General features: G+C 39.6%; 1 protein-coding gene and 1 long non-coding RNA gene across 2 annotated transcripts in view; both read left to right on the top strand.

Moving 5' to 3' along the window:
• Positions 1-1,456: 1,456 nt before the first annotated feature.
• On the top strand, positions 1,457-1,830 carry LOC144330622 (uncharacterized). Its single transcript, XR_013396929.1, has 2 exons — positions 1,457-1,594; positions 1,714-1,830. It is a non-coding gene; the product is annotated as an uncharacterized LOC144330622 (long non-coding RNA).
• Positions 1,831-14,469: 12,639 nt separating this feature from the next.
• The window catches only part of PIP4P2 (phosphatidylinositol-4,5-bisphosphate 4-phosphatase 2), a 47,494-nt gene continuing 37,883 nt past the window's right edge, over positions 14,470-24,080 (top strand). Inside the window, 1 exon segment of the mRNA NM_001193771.2 lies at positions 14,470-14,795. Coding sequence (NP_001180700.1) covers positions 14,690-14,795 — 106 coding nt within the window. The 5' untranslated portion in view covers positions 14,470-14,689.

Raw genomic sequence — 24,080 nt, 5'->3', positions numbered from 1 at the left:
AAGTGTTAGTGATCAAAGTTTCTCTGTGCTGAAAATGAAAAGTACCACATAGGATGGAGGAAACAGTCATCTTGAGGGCTAAATCTGGTTTAACATCTTATTTGTTGACCTGTTACTACAGTGTTGCCACATATGCTTTGTTGGTTTTTAGTTTAGCCCCCAAACATTTTAAAAATCAGATCATTTCATGTTAAAAGAAATCTAGACTTCTAGCTCTCTTGAAAACGTGAACTCTGACAAACACTGAAATTACAGAGTAGCAGGGTATGTGCCCTTTATTTGGTGCATGTTTTCTGCAGGTTCCCAAGTTCTGCGTTCTCTGTTGTCACCTTGTCACTGAGGCCAAATGTCAGTTGCTGCTTACATGCATTTGCACAGTTGTTACTTTTTTACAGTGAAATTACAGGTAAACTGTTTTGACATCCATGTTTCTACCAAAGGTAAGAAAACACAAGCCAAAAAGACACAGATTTCAAGAAAAAGAGGAGAAAGCATAATTCTTTATGGAATTGAAGAATACTCTTTGTATCTAAGTATGCCAAAAAAGTGTGTATAAAAAAATACAACTTAAGATGCCATTATGAAAAAACTCCAAGTCAGTGTTTACTAACATCTTTTCAGTTTTAGGAAGGAGGCAGGTTTGTTTTGCATCTCATTGGATCTCCTGTGCTACATATTTCTTGAAATACCGTAAGTACTAATATACACTTGCAATAGATAAACAGGAGTATTACAAATATAAGAGATAGCAGGAACTATTTTAATATTAAGAGTTATCAAATATGCACGCTAGGTGTAATAAATGTTTTCTTTCTTCTACAACATTTAATCTGGAGGCAGAAATACATGTTGCTTCTCTTTCTGCATCTCCATCAAAATCCAAACCAAGTAATCAGGATCTTTGAGAGTCACAGTAAGAATTACAGCCTCATGTTTGGATTTTTTAAATTTAAATTTTAAATAACTCCTTCTTTCCACTGATATTTATTGAAGAACTGCTATGCTCCAGGTACTGTGATAAACACTAGGCAAATGTTGGAGAGCTAAAAAGACGTTCCTCTTATAAAGACATTGTAACAAACAAATAAATGTATTAGTCAATATGTAAGTAAACAAAAAAGTAGACAAGCACAAATTATGTTAAGTACTATGTAGGAAACTAATAGAGTACTGTAACAGAATAATAAAGTATATGGGATGGGGGTAGGAATCTGTTCAGGAATGATCTACTTGAGAAGTTGACATGTAGGCAGAGATCTGAATGAATCGTGAGGAGTCAACCTTTCAGAGTAAGTGGAGTAGGCACTTCCAAGAGAAAAGCATAGTCCTGGCTATTTGCCTATCAATGTCTTCTTGAACAAGGGTTAGCAATCTCCTACCTGTACCACAGATGCTGTGGGCCACCTCCATGCTACCTGTGCCACCAAGAGATTCAATGTGATGCATAATTTGAAGGTTTCTCATCCTGATACCCTGTGGAAAGTAGAATCAGTGACAAATAAAAGCAGATCATTAACTCAGGTGGAGTCTGCTAAAGATGATACTTGCTTGTCAGTACATGAGTATCCACCCTAGTGAAAAAACTACAGAAGAGGTAGGATTTTTCGTCAGTGTTCTATCACTTCCCCTTCCAAGTTCCTCTCCTGCCTTCTGATGCTCTTTCCCACAAGTTGCAGGCAAATAAAGCATGTATTTTACTCTCTCTTTATCCAGAGTTGCTCCTTGTCCTTATATGAAGTAGATTCCAGACCTCACAATTGTATATGCCTATTCTTCTACTCCAACCCCTCAAAAAAAAGAGGAAGAATGAAAGAATGAACAAGAGAAAAAGAAGGAAGGAAGAGAGGGAGAGGAAAGGAGGGAAGGATGGTCCTGAAGATCTCAGTTCGGTGCTGAAAAAAGTCACTACTTAAACTTCTTCAAGCAGAATGAATTACCATAGCTAATAATGTACCTTAAGCTTTTCTAGAATCTTTGTATTTAAAAAATTGATTATTACTAAATGTATTTTAATCTTGTAAAATTTTAGGAATTTAAATGAATTTCACAAAGGGTAAGAAAAATTATATATTATATTTATAAATTTGTCATTATGATTCTCCTATTGTGGAAAAAAAATAAAATCTCAGGACCCCAATTCACTATGCCAAAAGGAAAAAAGTAAGCTGAACACTGAGTCATGCAAGAAACTGCTTGCTTTTGTTCCTAAGCTAATAGCTACAGACAAAAGGTCAGGTATTTCCATAGGTAGGTACTCTGTGTTCACCTTATGTAAAGTGCCAATTTATTGAGCGTGAGAGGAATACCTGATTGACTATTCCCCAACCTGCTCCTTTTCTCTTGCAACATGTGGAGTCAGTAATTTGACCATATACTCTCTCTTTCCCCTTCAGTCTGCTCTCCACCTTTAAATACTGAAGCCCTGAAAGTCATCTTTCTTAAAAGGTATGAACCATAGATTGTTCCTGTGGATTTATGTTTCTTTCTTCCGGGCACATCCTTAAGCTTGACAAAATAAAATTCTAAGTTGATTGAGTCCTGTCTCGGATGCTTTTTGGTTTATGCTATCAAGGTTTGGAAGGCTTAAGACATGTCATAAAGGTACTTTATTTCCTTCAGCATTTTGATTATACTAAAATCAGGTAATTAGTGGTGAGTAGAATTGAGAATGGAAGGCACTGGGAAAGGAAAAACAAAAACGCATCAAAGACTTCCACCTTTATTTCCTTCCTTTGAGTAGAAAAGAGTGTGGAGGATCATACAAAGGAGGTTTTCATGGCCTACATGGTCTACAAGTAGTCTGCATCACTTCCACTGATGTTCCACTAGCCAGAATTTGGACATATGACTACCCCTAAGTGCAAGAATGGCTGAGAAATGTAGTTTATCTGGGTTTCCAGGAGGAAAAGAGAATGGATTTTATAAATAAGTAAAATTTTAAATAAGAATTGTAATTAAAAAGATTAAATGATAAAAAGACAAACTCCCTAGTGGAAAAAAAAATGGCCAATACCATTGAGCAATAAAAATATTATTCAGAATCATTAAGAGTAAAACTAAGATACAAAAAAACATATTTCCCTATTAAACTGTCAATATTTAACATGATAATACCATGTTATTTTCCTGTGCTGCTGAGAAATATTCTAGACAGTCTCAGACACTGTCTCAAAAAAAATGGATAAAAATGTTTCTTCAGGTTTCAGAGGACAAGTTGACAGTATATATCTGAAAGACTTTTAAATGTGTGTAGTCTTTGATCTAGGCTTCCAATTCAAAAAAAATTATCAGGAATAAATAATCAGAAAAGTATTCAAAGATTCAAAGATTTCTGTCTTTCATATTCTACATCACATCGATGAGCAAATCATGTTAGATCTAGCTTCACAATATATCCAGAATCTGATCCCTCTTTCGACCTCCACTCCTTTGTTACCTACAATCCAATTTTCACATAGTAGTCATCATAATCCTTTAAAAACTTATGTCAAATAAGGTCACTCTTCAAAAGCCTTTAAGAGCTCTATAGTTTTCTCATCTCAGAGGAAAAACGCAACTGGCCCCATGTGATCTACCCCATTGCAGTCCATGCCAAACTTCTCTGGTCTCATCTCTACTTTCTACCCCTTCTCTCCTTGCACCCTTTCATTGGGCTACACAGACTTCATTGCTGTTCCTACATGAACCAATCATGTTTCCTCTTCAGGGCTTTGCTGTTCACCATCCACATTTCTGCTTCAGTGTCAGTGTAGCTGATCCTATGCCCTCCATGTAAAAAGCAATGTGCTCCCTCCACCCACCTTTCCTAGTTCCTTCCATAATATTTATCTCCATCTGATATACATCCTTGTTAAATTGAATTTTGCTTATCTGTGTTGTGATGTCAGGAATTTTGTATCCCTTAAAATAGTGCCAGGCACCTAGAAGGTGCTCAGTAAACATTTGCCAAATGAATGAATAGTAAAGTATTATAAAAATTCTGAAACATTGAAAAATAGGAGACTGGTTACATAAACTGGGATGGTTGACTTAAAGGCCATACAGTTAGACAAGATGGAATCAAAAGCATAAAATAAATGAGAATGTGATTCTGTATCCCACTGGAGGAAGTGCTGGAAATACCAATTTCCTTTAGGTAATAGTTAGTTTCTTACCCAGTTGGTTTCTGAAACCATCGGAAAGGGAAGTTTCTCATCCTAAAGTTCCTTTTGTATGTATCAACTGATTCTATGGTCTCAAACAGATTTCTCTGTGAAGGGCTTGTGTGTGTGTGTGTGTGTGTGTGTGTGTCTGTGTGTGTGTGCACGCACATGTGTGTGTCCAAGGGCTAAATGGATTTTTTTTAAAGTAATCTTATTCTTTACAGATTATATTGGTCATTGGTCAGCTAGGGCTGCTATAAAATAATACCACAGACTGCATAGTTTAAAGAACAGACATCAATATTCTCACAGTTCTGGAGGCTCCAAGCCCAAGGTCTATGTCCAGCAGGGTTTGATTTCTGGTGAGAGTTTTCTTCCCGACTTGCTGGTGGCCTTTCCATGATGTATGCTTGTGCAGACAGCGAGTGAGTGAACAAGCTTTTAGTGTCTCTTCTTATAAGAACATTCATTCTACCAGATTAGGGCCCCATTCTTATAACCTCATTAACCTTAATTACCTCCTAAATGTCCTTCTCCAAATATAGTCACATTGGAGATTAGGCTTTAACATGTGAATGGCAAGGGGAGGGGCACACAATTCAGTCTCAGGTATATTCACCCTGTTTATTAAAAAAGCAGAGTCACTAAACCTATTTTGCATCACCTCAACTAACACTGCTTTTTCCTAGGCTTTCTTTTTAAGATTTATCCAAAGATCCTGAGAATAATTGGAATACTATTCTAGTTGAGATCATTAATTTTGAAACACTAGTAAAGCGATTAAATGATCAGAATAATACATCAAAACCAAGTTTTGTTAGTAGGAAAAATGCACTGTTCAAAGGTTAAATAAGTGTTTCAATGAAGAAAAAGAATGTACTTTTTAAAAACTGTTTTGCCGGGCACGGTGACTCACGCCTGTAATCCCAGCACTGTGGGAGGCTGAGGCGGGCAGATCACGAAGTCAGGAGATGGAGACCATTCTGGCTAACACGGTGAAACCCCTTCTCTACTAAAAATACAAAAAATTAGCCGGGCGTGGTGGCATGCATCTGTAGTCCCAGCTACTCAGGAGGTGAGGCAGGAGAATCCCTTGAACCTGGGAGGCAGAGTTTGCAGTGAGCCGAGATTGCACCATTGCACTCCAGCCTGGGTGACAGAGCAAAACTCCGTCTCAAACAAAACAAAACAAAAAACTGTTTTAGCCCTAAGACACACACACATACACACACACACTTTTCAGAGAAACTTGTTTGAGACAGTGAAATGTACCTGATAGTGATCCTTCAAGGCAGCAATGATAATGCTTAATTACACATCAAGCTAGCTGTGTAGGGTCTGGAAACATCGAAAAGTATTTTTGACCAAAATAATTTGTTACCATGGTGATAAGTGGTCACATTTTCAATATATGTTGGTAATCTTCCCAACTTCTTCTTACAATTGTGTTTATCTCCATCATAGGAAGGAATGGTTTGTCTCAGTATTGTCCCGTCTTGTAACCCCAGCATTTAGTACCAAATACTTACGTTAGTTAAAAATGTTTAAATCAAGGGGAACATGAATTTGAGGTAATAGTCATCTCTCTCTCTCTTTCTCTCTCTCTCTGTAGGTTATCAAGCTGAAGTTGTAGAAGTATAAATTAGAAATGTTTATAGTTTTCTCCAAATACTGCCACTAACAAGGCCATTTTAAATTCTCCTTGCCTCCTGTAGCAGATGTCTTATCACATTATCACATCTTGGGAAAATTCTATAATTTCCCAGTCCATTTCAGTGATTAAAAACCCGCTTTGTTAGCCAGGTGAAGTGGCTCATACCTGTAATCCCAGCACTTTGGGAGTCTAAGGCGGGTGGATTGCTTAGAAGTTCCAGACCAGCCTGGGCAACATGGTGAGACCCCCATCTCTACTAAAAATACAAAAATAGTTAGCCAGGTATGGTGTCACACAGCCTGTAGTCCCAGCTTTTCAGGAGCCTGAGGTGGGTGGATCACTTGAACCCAGGGGTGGGGTGGGGGAGGTTGCAGTCAGCTGAGATCATGCCACTGCCCTGCAACCTGGGCAACAGAGTGAGACCCTGCCAAAAACCAAAGCAAAACAAAACAAGCACGGTCTAAAAATCAAATTTCCTATGTAAATTAAAGATGTTCTCTTTGCAGCTAACTTCTAGCATTGTGGCTTGAGGGACCTAACATAGGGAAGGAGGATATGGTCTTCTTTTTATTTATTTCCCATTACCTACATTGGGGACAACATATTTTGCCTTTGGTTCTCAGCTTCTTCTTCCCTCTTGGATATTCTAGCTTCTCCAGTGAGCGGACATAGGAGGAATCAGAGAGATTCCTTGGGCCACTAGTGAAGTCTTCTTTGACACCAATTGCTGGGCCAATAATGACTGTCCATTGACAATGCCCTCTCGATGGCAGGTACTCAAATACTGGATTTATACAGGAGACACACATGTGAGTTATTTCAAAGCCTTCCCAATCCATAGTGTCCTGCTTCACCTCATCTAACCCTCCAAGGCCCTTGCATTTACTGGTAAACTCCATGGGCTCTTGTCGCTGGTTATTTCACCCAGGAGTTAGCTTTTTGTGTTGGTGTCAGCATGATGGCATAAGTGTGGCTATTTTTTTGTGGTGCTCACTTTGCCTACCAGAAACATATATGCTCCCATCAAAGCAGAAGTAATAGCTGAGCTGCACCACAGGGCTCTCTGTGTGCCCTGCCATCCTTCTCAAGTTTTTTTTTTTTTTCCTGTTCACATAGACTTTGAGAAGATTGAGTAGCCTATGTCCTAATCTAATGTATAACTAGAAAATTAGGTGCTGATTTTCCTTTTTTCAGACATCCCCAAACTTTGCCAGAGACTCCCTTAGAGTCTGTCTCAGACTTTAAAGATCTTGGCTTTTTGGGGAGGGGCAGGAGCAAGCCATAGCAGTGCCTCCCAAGCCAAAAGTCATGACTCTAATAATTCCCATTTTCCTCCTTCCTATTCTCCTGTTTATATGGATTGAGGTAATTGTGGTTATTGAGGGGCTAGTTCTGCTGATTTAGTATATGGGGTTCCATCCTCATTTTTGGATCCTAGCTATGTTTTGTATAACAAGGAAAGTTTCATACAGCTTCAAGTTACGTGTCCTCTATTGAGCTTTGCATTTCACTCTTTTGCATTCCATTGTTTTCTTTTTGGAATTGTTTATAGAGCTTTTATCTTACTTTACTCTTATTAGCATCCTGTGAGATGCAGGACAGCTACTTCAATTTTGCTGATGAAACTGAGACAGTAAGAGGCAACCTAGGACTAATTACTTGGAAAAAAAAAAAACAACCTTTACTGAGTGCCACATACGTATGTGGTGCTACGCTAGATGCTGTAAAGAAACAGGTAGTCTCTGCTCATGTATATGTGTCAAATAGAATAAAAATATTTTAAAATGCTATTATCATGGTAAAAAAAAAGTCATGCAAATATAGTAGGGGAAAACATAATTTCAACTCTGGCATTTGAGTGGATATTTAAAGGATTGGCAAGAACACAAAAGGCTGGAACTCGGGACCACAAAGTCCATAGGTTTGACCTCTTAAGTTTTCTTGCAACACCAGCACTAACAGAACTCCCATGATGCCTCTTTCTGAAGAACTGCTCAGCTGGGAGGAAACCATGTGGTCTTGCCTTTTCCCTGAAGTGTCTGGAAATAATACAGGGAAACAGGATCTCTTCTAGTTCTATTCCACACCTATACCTTAACCTTCACTAGGCTTCTCTACTGCTACTTTGGGTTGTTGACTGGCTCTAGCCCTTTGTCTTCCTGGACTCTTCTGTGACTGCAGTTAAGCCTTCAACCTTCCTCTATTATTTCTGCAAAATGTTGTGCCTTTTTAAATTCCTGAATATGGCCTTATTCTCTCAGGATTATTACTCTGTCTGCTGGAAAATATACTTCTCATATTGACTTTAGAATTTCATATTAAACTTCCTTGCAAAAGCATGGTGTTCCATACAGACCTCTCCTCTGTCATTCTCCTTGTTTCTCTTAAACAACATGTTTGTAGCTAGAATAGATCACTATATGAGGCCCCCAGTGAATCACACCTTTCTGCATCCGTGCCCCTTTGCATGTGACATAGCCACACCTTCCATCAAGAGACAATTTATCCCCCTGCCTGCTTCAATATACGCTGTTCATGTCACTTTCTCTGACCAATAGAATGTGGCAGATGCAGTCATGTGCGTTCCAAAACCTTGGACTCATGAGGCCTTGCAGCAACTGCCTTTGGCCTCCAAGGACCCTACCCCGAGACTGTCATGCAATAAAGACTCTCACAATGAAACTGCATTTGGAAAGAGAGGTTTGGCCAACCAGATTTCTTGGCTGAGCTCAGTCCCCAGCTGATCCACCAGCTGAATGCATTGGCCTAAGTGGGTGCAGGTAAGACTTGGCAGAAAACTACCTGATTAACCCTAATGATTATTTTTAAAAAATACAGTACATTGACAATTAGTCTACTAAGTTTTAGGATGGTGGATTCTTACAAAGCAATAGATAAATAAAACAGAACATGGTATAAAAGTACAAAGCAACAGATAAATCCAATAGAAGTTGGCACTGAAAGTACAAATCAATAGATAAATGTAGCAAACTGATATTGCTGTAACAAAACCCCAAGTATATGACATTGTCTTTAGGGCCAGGCACAGAACAGTACTGAAAAAGATGGAGAGGAGACAGTGAAACTAGAAGAGCAGGGAGGAAATTGCTATTGGAGACTAGAAAAACAAAGGTGAACCAATTAACTGTTGCCTGTGGTAACTTAGAAAATAGAAAATGTTCCTAATGAACTTGTTCATTTCACTAAAGTAATTTCCATATAGAAAATTAAAAGTGACAACTAACTTCTTTTAGCTATGTTAAATAAGGTATTTTAAGAGAAAGTTTTCATTTTCTGCTGATGCCATAAAAATTACCACAAATTTTGCAGCTTAACACAAATTTAATATTTTATAGTTCTGTAAGTCAGAAGTTTATCATGGCTCTTACAGGGCTAAAATCAAGGTGTCAGCAGGGTTATGTCCCTTTCTAGAGGTTCTAGGGGAAGATCTATTTCTTTGCTCTTTTGGGTTGTTTGCAGAATCCAGTTCCTTGTGGTCTAGGACTAACATTCATATGTCCTTGCTGCTGTTAGCTGAAAGTCTTTCCCACCTTCTTGAGGACACCCATACTCCTTGATCCCTTCCTCCATCCTCAAAGCCAGCAATGGTAGGCTGAGTCCTTTTCTCACTTTAAATCTCTCCTGTGAATATCTCTAACTACAGCTGAGAAAGGTTCTCAGCTTTTAAAGACTCATAATTAGGTTTGGCTCACATGGATCATCCAGGATAATCTTCCCATCTGAAGGTCTGCACCCTGTAATCATATCTGCAACATCCGTTTTGCTAGGTAAGGTAAAATAATCACTAGTTCTGGGGATTAGAGCATGGACATCTTTGGGGAGGCATTATTTTGCCAACCACAGAGATGAACTAAAGTAGGAACTTTCTGTTTGCAATTGAATTTAGAGGAAATATAGGGGCTCAAAACAGTCTTTCACCCAGCAAAAGATTCTCGATGTAAGAAATGGCCTCAGAATAAAGTTCAAATCAGGGATATGGCTGTAAAACCCTCCCTGAAGACCTCTGAAAGACTCAAGCAGTGACTTGGAGACTTCCTTAAATAGAAAATGGAGCTTCTAAGAATCTGAAGGGCCTCAAGTGTGACCCAAACATAGAGAGAAATACCTGTCTCAAAAAAAATATTATGTTTGTGGCTTTGCGGGCATGATGTAAACCCCATTCAGATTCATTGGAAAAGCCCACAAATTTCTAAAGAAGTTGTGCCAATTTGGATTAAAAGGGACAGAGGCAGTTCAAAATGAAAAGAGGCCTCTGGGTTCTCAACTTTCTTTGTGGGGAGGCAGGCTGAGAAAGCTATGCAGCTGCAAACAGAAGCCATTTCTTATGAAAAAGACCAGACTCAGTGGGAAGGGCCAAGAGCCAAGGATAGGAACAGATGAAGAAAAGGAATAGCAACAGAAGCAGACTTTGCCCTAATAAGGAAGCATTCCATGTCTCTGGGGTCAAAAGAGCTGGTGACATGTGCCCAAGTGGATTTCAGAATTCTGTGGTCCCATGTATTCTATGTACCTTCTATTCAGAATGCCCCCTCTCCCTTCCTCTGTCAGTTGTTACCCTGTTCTTATTCCACTTTTAAATGTTGGAGGTTGAGATGGCTGGGAGAGAAGGGCACATGCTTTGTCCTTTTAGTTCACAGGTCTCTGGATCAACAGATGCTGTACCCAAGGAGCTGGACTTGTGGAATCATCTCCCAGGCATTTTGACTGCACCTGGATTAGATTTAGGTGAAAGATACATAAAGTTGACTTCAGTGATTAAATTAGACTTTGGGGTGTTGGGAGTGGATAAGTGTAGTTTGCCTGTGAGGGGGACGTGAACCAAAGTGACCAGTGGGCAGACTGTGGTAGATTGTTATACAATAGCATCCAATGGATCATCTTGCTGTGTTCCACACCCCTTTGCAATGTGACGTTGCTACTCTTCACTTGAAGTGATGGAATCTCTTCCTTCACCAGCCTTGTGACTTCCTTTGATCATGAAGGGGCCTCTGGGTGCTCGTTTTTTTCCAAGCAGGAGGCAGGTTGAGAAAGCTATTGATGGTGGGAGAATGTGATAAGAAGCAATGTTTGAGAACCAGAGCCTAGATCTTAGGGGTCCCTTACCTTCCACCATCATCCTCTTAGAATAGTGTTCTGAGACTCCAAGGTATATGAAGTCTGGAATAAAGACTAAATGAAGAGAATTGCCCAGTGAGCCCAAATGTCCCAGCTGAGCCTAGCCCCCCGCAAACCTGCCAGCTGAATGCTGCTGCCTGAAAGTTAAGGCAAGTCTGACAGAATTGCCACCCAATCAACTAGAGAATCATAGAAAATAACAACTCATGTTGTTTTAAGCCACTGAGTGTTGGTACGGTTTGTTAGTAGTAGATAACTGAAACAGCAGCTTAAGTATATTATATCTCACATATTATCTGTTTATATAGTATTTTTATTCCAATAGACACATTAGCTCATCTCATGAATAGAGATGGCAAAATATCATAATCATAATCATAAAAATACCTTGGATTGATGAGTATTATTTAACAACTACTGAGAAACCATAAACCATAGTATCATATTTAAACTAGAATGAAGTGGCACTCATTTCATAAAAGCCTTTTGCTTTTTGTGGAAGTTGAGATTGCTGCAAATATAATCTCAGTATATCTACTACCTTTTGTAGTGTAAGAAGAGTAACTGCCATGAGCCTCAAATGAGTTCTGAAGTAGAGAAACCATATAATGAAGTAAAGAAACAAAACAAAACAAAACAAAACATTTATACCGATCACTACATGGGCAAAAGAGAAGACAGTTGTAGAGGTATGATGGAATTAAAAAGAAATTGATCAGTCAGATGGTAAAACTGTCATCTTCATCAAAAAGCCAAGAAATGTTCTTCATCTTTTTGTGCCAAACGTTTTGTTTTAGTAAGATTCTGGGACTGTGCATATTTGTTCATTCACTCAATTGTTTATTTGACAAATATCAAGTGTTTACTAATGTGCCAACCGTTGTGCTAGATACCGGAGATCTAGTTATAAATAACATAGATAGGTTTCTGACCTTAGAAAGTTGGTTGGGGCTGGAGTTGTCACAATGGAGTGTGACAGGTAACATGATAGAATACTATAGTAATAAGATTTTGTTGATTTTTCTTATAATTTTCTTTAACTCAATAGTCTCCAGGCTGCAGCTTTAAAAACACTGCTGTTCATTTTTGTAAATTACAGGCACTTTTGCAGGAAGTGCTACATCTTGATTCTGTACTTCCCAGGTTCCAGGAGACCTAGAAATGCCCTTATAGCATATGGGGATCCTTATATTGTATTGTGTCCTGATGCTACTGACCCACAAAAGATGCTGCGCGAGTGAAAACATCATTATTTGATTTCCCCTTAGGATTTCCAGCTAGTGCCTAAGTGGATTTTTCTGGAAGAAAGAACGTATCTTCAGAAAGCAAAGTGAGGTTCCTTCCTAATGTAATTTGAAACATAGTTTCGTATGTCTAACTTCTGCTTTTCCTCATGCTCACTGAAATCTACAGCTAGCCTCATTTTCCACTTGTTTTTGACTCTCTCAGGCATCCTGAGGACTGAGATCATGTCCTAGTTATCTTTTTTTTTTTTTTTTTTGAGACGGAGTCTCGCTCTGTCGCCCAGGCTGGAGTGCAGTGGCCAGATCTCAGCTCACTGCAAGTTCCGCCTCCTCGGTTCACGCCATTCTCCTGCCTCAGCCTCCCGTGTAACTGGGACCACAGGCGCCCGCCACCACGCCCGGCTAATTTTTTGTGTGTGTTTTTAGTAGAGACGGGGTTTCACCAGGTTAGTCAGGATGGTCTCGATCTCCTGACCTCGTGATCCGCCCGTCTCGGCCTCCCAAAGTGCTGGGATTACAAGCTTGAGCCACTGCGCCCGGCCCTAGTTATTTTTTAGACTTAGTAAATGAGTAATAAATGTTTCTTTTGAGTGACTCAAAAAATTATTGCAGGAAAATTATCATCCTAGATCATTACTATTTTTCTATTGCATTTTTATTCGGACATGTTCAAAACTTTAATTTTTTTTTTTTTTTTTTTTTTGAGATGGAGTTTTGCTCTTGTTGCCCAGGCCGGAGTGCAACGGCACGATCTCAGCTCACCGCTACCTCTGCCTCCCGGATTCAAGCGATTCTCATGCCTCAGCCTCCCAAGTAGCTGAGATTAAAGGCATGCGCCATCACGCCTGGCTAATTTTGTGTTTTTAGTAGAGATAGGGTTTCTCCATGTTGGTTAGGCTGCTCTCGAACTCCTGACCTCAGGTGATCCGCCCGCCTTGGCCTCCCAAAGTGCTGGGATTACAGGCGTGAGCCACCACACCCAGCCTCAAAACTTTAATTTGTTTTCATATTCATGTAAACTAGGATAATATGACAAACCACCAAAGAAAAAAGGAAAGAAAAACATATAAAACATGGCAAGAACTGTGTTTTTAAAGAAAAAAGTTATTCAGTGATTCTTGTCAAAGCATGGTAAGGAAGAATGTATTCAGGGCTATACTGATAGGTATAGGGACCATGGCAGCAGGGTCTTGCCATGTTGAAGAAGAGATTAGGCTCAGTTCTGAATACAGCGTGGACAAATGTGAATTTATAGCCAAGGAGCATGTAGGAGAGGGGCAGTAGGATAAGGGGGATTCTGACTAAACCAAGCAAAAAGGATTCTTGCTGAAGACAGGAGTTCAGGCCTCACATGGGGGATGCTGGAGGATGAGGAACCTGATCAAATATCAATATTGAGAATGGGGCTTTTTGCTAAATTAAGTTAGTAGGGTTCTTTGCTAAAACTGGATTTTATAAGGAAGTGCAGATGGGCCCAGCAGAAGATTCAGAAACCTTACTTGTTTGACCAAGCAAAGAATCTTTGTCAGTGCTTAGGGTTTTTTGTTTGCTTTAACTCTGTTTTACAAGTAAACAATTATTTTAAAACTTTTATCTCAAGAAATTTGTTTTTCGTTGTTTGACGTTATTCATAGACCTACTTATTTTATATGTGTCAGGGACAATAAGCTACAAAACCAAAACTAAGATGACAACCTATTTTGTAAAATGAAACTTGTAAAAGGCAACACACCGCATAGTTCCAAAAAGGTACGGTTACCAGAGTTCCAAACCGGTCAGGCCAACATTCCTGTTATTAAAAAAAAATCATTCAGGAAAAGTAGGCAATGGTGACACTTCCGCAAAGATCTACTTTCTTTTAGATAACAGATGTTGAAAACTGATTTCCTACACAAAACCCCTATAGAAGAAATTGATAACCCCAGGAAGAAGCTTTCTTTATGTAACTGCTGCAAAGTTCGACAGCAAAGAGTCAGTCCCTCCTCCTCCCTAGGGGAGATAAACTTGATAATCTGCTTTTGCTCCAGTTTTCTTGTAATCAAGTCACAGGCCTTTCCTCTTTCCTAGCCCCTTTCAGGCTGCTTTTTATCCGTCTTTCCTAGAGAAAAGGACTTGTCCCCCTCCATCCCATTTACTCTCGACCCCCTTTCAGTTACATGGCATCTTCCCTGCCTCGCGTTTCCCAGTTGGTCCTAATTTGTTCCCCTTTTCTGTGGCTGGCTGGCTGGGCTCCAGCTCCTCCACTCCCGCTCCTCCCACTCTGCGGGCTCTTTCTTTCTCCCTCCCCTCCCCTCAGCCATGCCTCCCAGCGCGCTTCCCTTCCCCCGCCTCTCGGTCCTGCACCCTCCCCTCCCCCTGCCTCCTGCCTTGTGACACATCCTGGGCCCTCCCGGAGGCGGTAGCAGCAGTAACAGCAGCAGCAGCGGCGGCAGCAGAGGCAGCAGCACTAGCCACCACTCTGCCGAGGCTGCAACCCCGGCTCGGCCTCCCCAGGCCCCTCCGCTGCCGCAGTCATGGCTGCTGATGGGGTGGACGAACGCTCGCCTCTGCTGTCAGCATCCCACTCCGGAAATGTCACTCCCACCGCCCCACCGTACTTGCAAGAAAGCAGCCCCAGAGGTAAGGCCAGCATAGGTCCCTCTACTTTGCAAGGAAACGCCCAGAAGGATAAAGACTTGGGAGCTCTAGCTTGGAGGTGGAGGTGAGCCTCTCGCTTGGGCTGAGCAAGGATGCTGACTGTGCCTTCCCAGGCGAGCCCGCCTGCCTGATAGCTTCTCCGCAGGGCTTTTCTGGTGGTGGTGGTGCTGGTGGTGGTGGTGGTGGTGGTGGTGGTGGTGGTGTTGGTAGTGGTGTGTGTGTTTGTATTTCACCACTTCTTACACGGGGCTACAGGATGTGACATGAATCTCCCAAGCTGTGCTTAGCTGTTTTCAGAGCAGCCCCTAAGCGCAGCTAGGAGGTGGTGCAAATCTTTCACAATCATTCACAAATCCTTTTCCGTTGCTGAGAAACCAGGAGTATTGCTCACCTTGGCATCTGTCCTTGAAAGGGCTTTAACTTGAACAATATGCTTCTGCTACCATTCACCCAACAGTGCTCTGTTCACTCAGTGAATTGCCATACCCAAAACGAATACAGTTAATCAGTATTCCTAATATGTCTGAAATTCCTGCCCTTCCTTTTTACTGCTACTTTTAAGGAGGATGTGTTAGATTTAATTGTGAATGAGAAGGAAGGACTTTACTTCTGACAGATGGGAAGATAGGATATTTTTAATACATATCTGGTGAGATTGAAATTAACTTGTAAAAAGTAACCCAAATTAATATTACATGTATTTCTATTTTTTCCCTCAAGAAGAATAAAAAAAAAAAAGACTAAATGGCAATGGGATCTGGAGAAATATGGAATCTATTTACCATACTATCCGATTTATTTAAAAATCAAACGTTGTTCTAAGCCTTTTAGTTGATTACTATAGTAAAGAAATAAGGTGGAGTCAGGTGTTAACAAGAAAATGGAAGGCAAGACTTAAAAACAAACCACTTAGGTTAGTGAAAAGATTGGTCAAAATGGCACTTGCAAATGTGCCTTAAGTGCATCTCCCTCTTTTTTTGGCTGAATATGAGCGAAGTTTAATAACCCAAGGAAGCAAAAGTTAATGATTTTGAAAGTGTAAGTAGGTAATGTTTCTTGTAACACAACTTTTTAAGTTGAATTCTGGAATTAGAGCTGATGTAGAGCAGGTTGAACTTGCTTAGTATTTAAAATTTCTATTTAACATTTTATAACTTCAAAATCAACTATCTAGATCTTGGTCCATACTTATAACGAAGGAAAACAAAGGAAAAAGATGTTTAGCTGTAAATAATTCAGTGTGAGCTATGGCTTGAGAAATAAGGTACAGAGACTTGCCCACAGAAAACCTACAGGTCATGTTTGTTGGTCAGCATTAAACTTGTATCAGAGGACACCAGGCAAGAGAATTTCCTCTAATGGGCCATTTTGATATGAATATTTTACTGTTATATAAATTGTATTATGTAGAATACACTTAAACACTCACTAATGAATGTTTCAACTTCATCAAGTCAGCCTTTTATGGCAAATGTTTGACAGTTTATTAGGAGACAAAGTTTCAATTTAAGTAATTTTCCTATAACCTCAATTAGTGGATAAATTATTTTTTAAAAAATGGTTACACTCAGGGACCTGCTTGTAGACATCTTTATTATTTGCCATATATTTGTTTAACCTAATAAGATTCCTCAAACTACACAAGTATAAGTTCCAGTTGAGCCGCTGAGAAAAAGTAGTGTCATTCTAGAAAACTTTTAACAACCAGAGAGACGCAATGATTTAGCAAAAAGCTTCTTCTGCCCTATGGTAGAATACATTTTTTCTTAACTGGTGAATGAGACAAGTTAGATGATTAGAGAAACTCTTAATTTCATATGACATAGCACCTACTAAGGAAGAAGCATAAATGAGAGGTAAAAGCATTTTATTTGCATTTTTGACAAAATATTTTTCTTCATAAATAACAAACATTGTAATAAATATTATGAGTAACACACAAGATCTGATTCTGGAAGACCACCACTATTCATTCATTTATTAATTTATTGGGAAGCACAATGGGCCATACACTGCTCTAGGGAAACAAAGGTAATCAATCCCATACCCTCATGAAGCCTATATTGTATTAGGGAGAAAGAATAAATAAACACACGGCTGAATTATTTCAGATTGTAAAAAAAGTTCTATCACTGGATCAGATGTTTTTGGTAGTTGAAAACCATTAGGGTTGACAGGTGGAATTCGATCAAAAATAGAATGCACTTTCTGATAATGAATTTTAGTTCATGATCCCATTTATAGTTATTCAGACTTTTATTTAAAAGAGAAAAAGGAAGTTAAAAGCTGTAACTAGTGAATATTTTCTCCAATCCAAACCTTTTCTCTTTCTGTTACCTTCTAAAGTACAGAGATGTTAGTTCCCACCTCCAAGATAAATAGTCCATTTCAGGTTGAAAGTTGGTGGAGTGTTTATTTCTAAACAGATTATTAATAATGTAACAGGGAGCAGTTAGTATTGTGTGTTTGGTTTTAGCACAAGAAAAATCATGTGTGGTCTGTGTAACAATCCATGTGGGTTTCTAAGTGGAGTGTGTCTAGTGTTCTCTACTGTCAGTATTGGATTTGTGCATAGGAAATCGCTTCTCTCCTGCTTACAGTGCTTCATTTAATATACTTGCCAGTTTTCATTTAGGTGTAGAAATTAAAATTAAAGAGAGTTTTAGGCTCATTTGAAAGGAGATTGGAAGAAATACCACAAAACTTACACAGTTTTGATGTATTAATTGATTCCTTTATACATCTGCTAATTTCGTAGTTAGGATATAACAAAAGAATATGAGCTTTGAATTTATAAGATGTTTTCTGTGAATATTGTTTATATCTGGGGTTGTCTCATTATGTATTGAATATGGGAATGGGATTATATACTTCACTATAATTCATAAAGGGAAAATAATAATTTGTTATACAGAGGCAGACAGTTTGATTTACTTAGTTTTTTTAAAATTATTCAGCAAATAAATATTTGAGTGCCAGACAAATCTGTGGTAGGAGAGCAAAAATAGACATGGCTCCTCTTCCAGTGTAGTGAGGGTATTGAGAAATAAATTATGTAATCATACAAACAAATGCAACATGCAATGGAGATGAAGACAGTGCTGGAAATATATGCTATACCTTGAGAGTACAAATTAAGATTTAATTTTGTTGAGGGAGTCGGGGAAGCCTTTCTTGATGCTTGAATGAGATCTGAAAGTTGAGCAAGATTTAACTTGGCAAAAGGTGGACTGGAAGACCTTTTTAGGCAAAGAAAGCAGTATTGGCAAAGCCATCAGCAGGGTGGAGTATGACAAATACAAGGCACTTAAGGAAGGACAACGTGGCTAAAATGGAAACAGCAATAGGAAATGCGCTGCAAAATGGGATTGGAGAGGCAGGTATGGTGGATATTCTCCCAAGACTCTCTCTCCCCTTCAAAGAACTATGTCTTCTGATATTCAGTTTCCTCTCCTTGAATCTGGGCTGATGCTATGACTTGATTTTGACCTCTAGAATAAGGTAGAAGATATGCTGAATGACTTTGGAGGGTTTTACAGCTTTTGTCTTGGGCTTTTGTAAAGTACACTCTGGGGAAAGTAACTTGTCATGTAAGAAGTAGAATACCCTAAGACTGCCATGCTTTATGGAACCTGAAACTAGTCTCGTAGAGAAAAATGCCTGACCAGCCCTCAGACATGTGAAGGGAGATGCCATATTGGATGCCAAGCTCAATTGAGCCTTCACATGACTCCAGCCTTAGCCAAATTCTTACTACAACCACATATGGGCAACTTGTTCTGCAACAACAGATGACCAGAATAATGAATATGAATCAGCCCATCCAGGATATTGTTGGTCATGTTAAGGAATATTGCCATAAGCAAAGGGATGACTGGATTAAATCTTTATTATTAGTGTTTAAATCACTCTATAGATTAGAGAATGAATTAGAGGATTGGCTAGATTAGACAAGGATAGATGACTTCCTTTGTTATTGTGATAATTCGGGCCATTTAACTGAACTATTTCAGTAGCTTGGACTCAGGTGGTGGTAGAGATGGAGAAATGAGGGATGATGTTAAGGAGGTAGATTGAACAGGGCTTGATGATGCATTGCACATGGAAGTGAGGGAGAAGTGGCAAGGATATCTCCTAGAATTCTGGCTATACAACTTCATGGTGTGATTACCGGAACACTAGAAGACGGAGAACACCAAAAGAGGACCGAGTTTTGGGGAACACAGATAGTGAACTTAGTTTTAGACATGATGTATTTCAGATGCTTTCAAATATCCAAGATGAAGTGTGACAACTGGATCTACACTACAGGTCCTGGCTGCTACATGTGGCCAAATGGGACCTGTAGTGTAGATCCAGTTGTCACATCTCTTCTTAGTCCTCGTTTCTTAGGACTAAGAAACGGGGCATGGGCTTAATATATAAAATTGTGTATTAGTTGCATATTGGTGATAGCTAAATACATGGATGTTGATTCAGAACTTCCCAGGGCGCTACTGGTATGCCATAGGATGTGCTGTGATGGAACATACATGTGCTAAGGTAGTAATTAAAGCCTTCAGGCCAGAGGCCTCTAGTTATTTTATTTTATTTTTTTTTGAGACAGGTTCTCACTCTGTTGCTCAGGCTGGAGTGCAGTGGTATAATCACAGCTCACTGCAGTGTTGACCTCTTGGACCCAAATAATCCTCCCACCTCCGTCTCCTGAGTAGCCACCACACTCTTCTAATTTTTTTGTATTTTTTTTATAGAGATGAAGTTTCACTAAGTTGCCCAGGCTGGTGTCAAACTCCTGGGCTCAAACAATTTGCCTGCCTTGGCCTCCCAAAGTGTCAGGATTATAGGCATGAGCCACAACACCAGGCCCAGAGACCTCCAGTTCTAAGATGTCATACACATATTGTCATTTTCTCTGTGTACCACAGTGTGAAAAAGTTTGAGAAGCTCCATATGAGATAACCTAGGAAGAAAGAGTGATCTAAGAAAAGGAGAGAACCTGGACAAAGCTTTGAAAAACCCTGATGTTTAATGACTTGGGAGAGGAAGGTGAATGTAGCTGCCAGCAAGGAGGGTCAAAAACACCAGGAGATGATAATATCACAGAGTCAAGAGCAAGAAAATACTTCAAGAAAGGAGTCATCATGCAAAAGTTTAAGAAAGAGCAAAGATGATAAGGACCAAAAATGTCTTTTGAAGTTAGTGTCATGGAGATCATTAGGGACTTTAGTGACGGTTCTTTGTATTTGTTTATATTCAAGCTCTTTTTAAAGAATTGAAGAATTATCTATTTCCATCTAATGTAATATTCCAATATACCTTTATTTTAATTGCAAACTGACCTCAAAGCTGCTTAACATAAATGAAAAGGTTAATATTCCTTTACTCTGAAACTCATTTAGGTTTTCTAGGAAGCATAATTTTCATAATTGTGTTTTAGAAGACATTGTCCTATCCTTTTCACCTTTTAATAAAACATGTAAACTTGAAATTGCTTGAGGAAATGTTTTCAGTGAGTAGAAAAATAAAATAAATTGACTCCTAGTTTTGAGACTTATTATTTAATATGTACTCTTATGCTTTCTTAGAAATCCTACAGTAAATAGGTGTATTTTGAGTGACTCTCTTACGTCCTATACCTGGAGAAATCTAAGGTTAGAGATAGTGTCTTAGTTTAAAATTAGATAAAGTCTTAGTTCATTTTTAACTATGTTCTACACTAGGCTAGACTTTTACTGAATTAGAGAGATTGAATATATTTTGGCAGTCTTTTAAATTTCTGAGTCTCCCTGCATACTTGCAGGGAGCATAAGGTTGTCTGTGGATTGGCAGGAAGAGATGACAGAGATCCAGGGACCCTTACCACATGTACAACCCATTGTAAGGCTAGATTAAATTCTCACTTTACTTGCCAAGGATTCGGAAACCCACTGGAAGCCAGGTTGTCACAATGAGGAGAAAAGGATGCAGGATATTTGTTTTTTGGTTTTTTTTTTTTTTGAGAGGGAGTCTCACTTTGTCACCCAGGCTGGAGTGCAGTGGCCGGATCTCAGCTCACTGCAAGCTCCGCCGGGTTTACGCCATTCTCCTGCCTCAGCCTCCTAAGTAGCTGGGACTACAGGCGCCCGCCACCTCGCCCAGCTAGTTTTTTTTGTATTTTTTAGTAGAGACGGGGTTTCACCGCGTTAGCCAGGATGGTCTCGTTCTCCTGACCTCGTGATCTGCCCGTCTCGGCCTCCCAAAGTGCTGGGATTACAGGCTAGAGCCACCGCGCCAGGCTGGATGCAGGATATTTGAGAGCAGCTTCCTGATGCTCCCCCAAACCCCAGTAGAGTGTTCACCTGCTGTGATACTGAGCAAGCAGGGCCTTGCGGAATTATGAGAAGCCTTTGTGCTATGATATTGCTAATGCTCCATTTAAGGGAATTTTTTTCAAAATGGTTCTTAAATCAAAATTTGCTTCACTGAGACCACATCCTCATCAAGGAAAAATAAAGCCCACACATTGGTGAAATAGATCTGCTTCTAGCTTTCCAGTATGGTAGTGAGCTATTTGCTGTTATAGTCTTTTTTTTTTTTTTCATTATTCTGTAGGCATCAGGCTCCAGGATTCTTTTATTCTGTTTTATAATATCCACATTTCCTTCTGCCTATACTGAACATCTTTAAAATATTAATCAAGAAATGTTTCATTCATTCAGTCATCCTTTCAAATATTTGAATGCCTATGATAGTATTCCAGATGCTGAGGAGCTTACATTCCTGTGAGATACATACAGTAAGCATTATCATTTCAAAGGGTGAAGAAAATAAAGCAACCTATGAGGGTGGAAAGTAACTGTTTGGATGGCAAATGTTTGAGATGGGTGTCCCGGAAAGACAACTCAGAGATAGCACCCAGAGACCTGAAACATGAGTTGGATCAGCCTTTGGAAGATTTACCGAAAGAGTGCTCCATGCAACGGGAACAGCAAGTATAACACTTGCTATTTTAAAAACAAGGAGGAGGCCAGGCGCTGCGGCTCATGCCTGTAGTTCCAGCTACTCATGAGTCTGCTGCTGGAGGATCTCTTGAGCCCAGGAGTTTGAGGCTGCAGTGAGCTGCGATTGTGCCATTGTACTCCAGCATGCGCAACAGAGTGAGACTCTGTCTCAAAAATAAATAAATAAATAAACAAAAACAAGGGACAGTGGGTTAGAGCATGGTCACTTAGCGGAGAGCAGAAGAGGTAGAGGAGGTGAGAGGTGTAGATGAGGGAAACCCAGGAGAGATTTCTATTCCACCTGCTGGAGAAGGGATTATGTCCTGAGGATAATGAGAAGCTGTGCAGAGGTTGGAGCAGAGGAGAGACATGAAAACACTTTACTTTTTAAAAAAATCACCCTTGGTTGGCATGTGGAGGAGAACAGACTAATGAGACATGACACTAATCAGGATGCTGTTAGAGCAGAAGAGGCAAGAGATGATGGTGATCTAAACCAGGGTACAGGTGATGGAAGCACTGAGGTGTGTTGGTGTCAGGATGTATTTTAAACAGGACTTGCTAATGGGTTGAGTCAGTGGAAAGAAAGGAATCACAAATCTCCAAAAATGACCCTAGTAAGTAGGTACAAGGTTATACCTGAGATAGGCAAACAGGAGGAAGAATTGGCCATGTGTGTGGGAGGTGGGAGAAGGACAGTGGAAATCACTACTCTGTTTCAGACATGTGGAGTTTGAAATACCTGTAGTTATTCAATTAGAAATGTGAATTAGGCAGTTGGTTGTACAGATTTGGAGTCTGAGAAAACTTGGGGTTGGAGAGCAAATTTCATTCAACAATTATTTATTAAATGTACAGTAGCATTTTCCTGGAGTGGGAGATGATGCTCTCAATTTCCTGTTTGTTTCCAAGCACTGTGCAGACCCTTCAAGAATGTAAAACTTGTAGGGTAGAGCATTCTGTTAAAATTTTGGAAGGTTTGCCAAATGCATACAAATGTTAGCTATATGGATATAGATATTGGAGAAGAAAGTTAACAGGATGGATGTTCATAACTATCTTTGAGGGCAATAAGCAGCTATCTGGGAAGTGATCTAAATGGAAACTGTAATACTTCCATTTGGGAAAAGCAGGTAACCCTGAATACACCTTTGTGCTCAGGTGTTTTGTGTTTCTTTCTTTTTCTTTCTTTCTTTCTTTTTTTTTTTGAGACAGACTCTCACTCTGTTGCCCAGGCTGGAGTACAGTGGCGTGATCTCAGCTCACTGCAAATCCTACCTCCCAGGTTCAAGTGATTCTCCTACTTCAGCTTCCCAAGTAGCTGGGACTACAGGCACCTGCCACAAAGCCTGACTAATTTTTGTATTTTTAGTAGAGGTGGGGTTTCACCATGTTGGCCAGGCTGGTCTCGAGCTCCTGACCATTTTAAAATGATCCACCCACCTTGGCCTCCCAAAGTACTTGGATTACAGGCATGATCCGCCATGCCTGGTCTGTGCTTCATGTTTATAATGAGTAAGAGGTAGTTGACTAAATTGGGAATGGCATTCCATAGTAGCTCCTGAAAATGAATACATTCTTCCTGCTGTTTTCTCTTCTTTTACGAGGGTTTCTTTGCTTTTTTAGAAAAAATTTTGGTGGTAGTGGGGGTGTGCAAAGGAGTTTATGTTGCTTTTGAACTTTTCTAGATTTTTTCTTTTCTGGTTGCTGTTGTAAAGTGAGTTTCTTGTCTTCTGTAAGAACCACAACAACCAAATGTGAGAAAAGCAAAAAGCATGGGTCCTTTTCCTGGACTTCAGGTGCATTGTGCAAGTATGTGTAACTCCCTTTAGAGTCCAGAGAAGGTCCGTCACTATAGTGTTTGGCTTGGGAGACCTGAGGCTTCTTATCTCAGCCAGTTACTACCTGTTTGGCCTTGGAATCATTACTTTACATCTCAGGGCCTCAGTTTCCCACATTTATCAAAGGAGTGGTCCATTATGTTTCCTTTGGCTTTTATATTTTATGACACAGTTGTTCTTAGGAAGCTGGACACATTTAGGAAAATATATCTATAAATTTAAAATGTAGATGCTTGTTATCCTTTCTTACCTCTTTTAGTTCCAATGTCCCTCTTTCACCTAAATAGCTATTCCTTCCAGTATGCTTCTAGAAATGGGAAAGATAGTAGTATATTGAAGATTAAGGATGTTACATAACTCTTAAAAATTAGAAGCCCAACTAGCTTGCACTGTTTTATTTCTCTGTAGAATATATTTGCATGTGCTGCATGACTGATTAGCGCATT

This window comes from Macaca mulatta, chromosome 8, assembly GCF_049350105.2.
Source record: "Macaca mulatta isolate MMU2019108-1 chromosome 8, T2T-MMU8v2.0, whole genome shotgun sequence".
Lineage (NCBI taxonomy): Eukaryota > Metazoa > Chordata > Mammalia > Primates > Cercopithecidae > Macaca > Macaca mulatta.
Note: the sequence above shows the minus strand (reverse complement) of the source record. Positions and strands in the feature narration are given on the sequence as shown.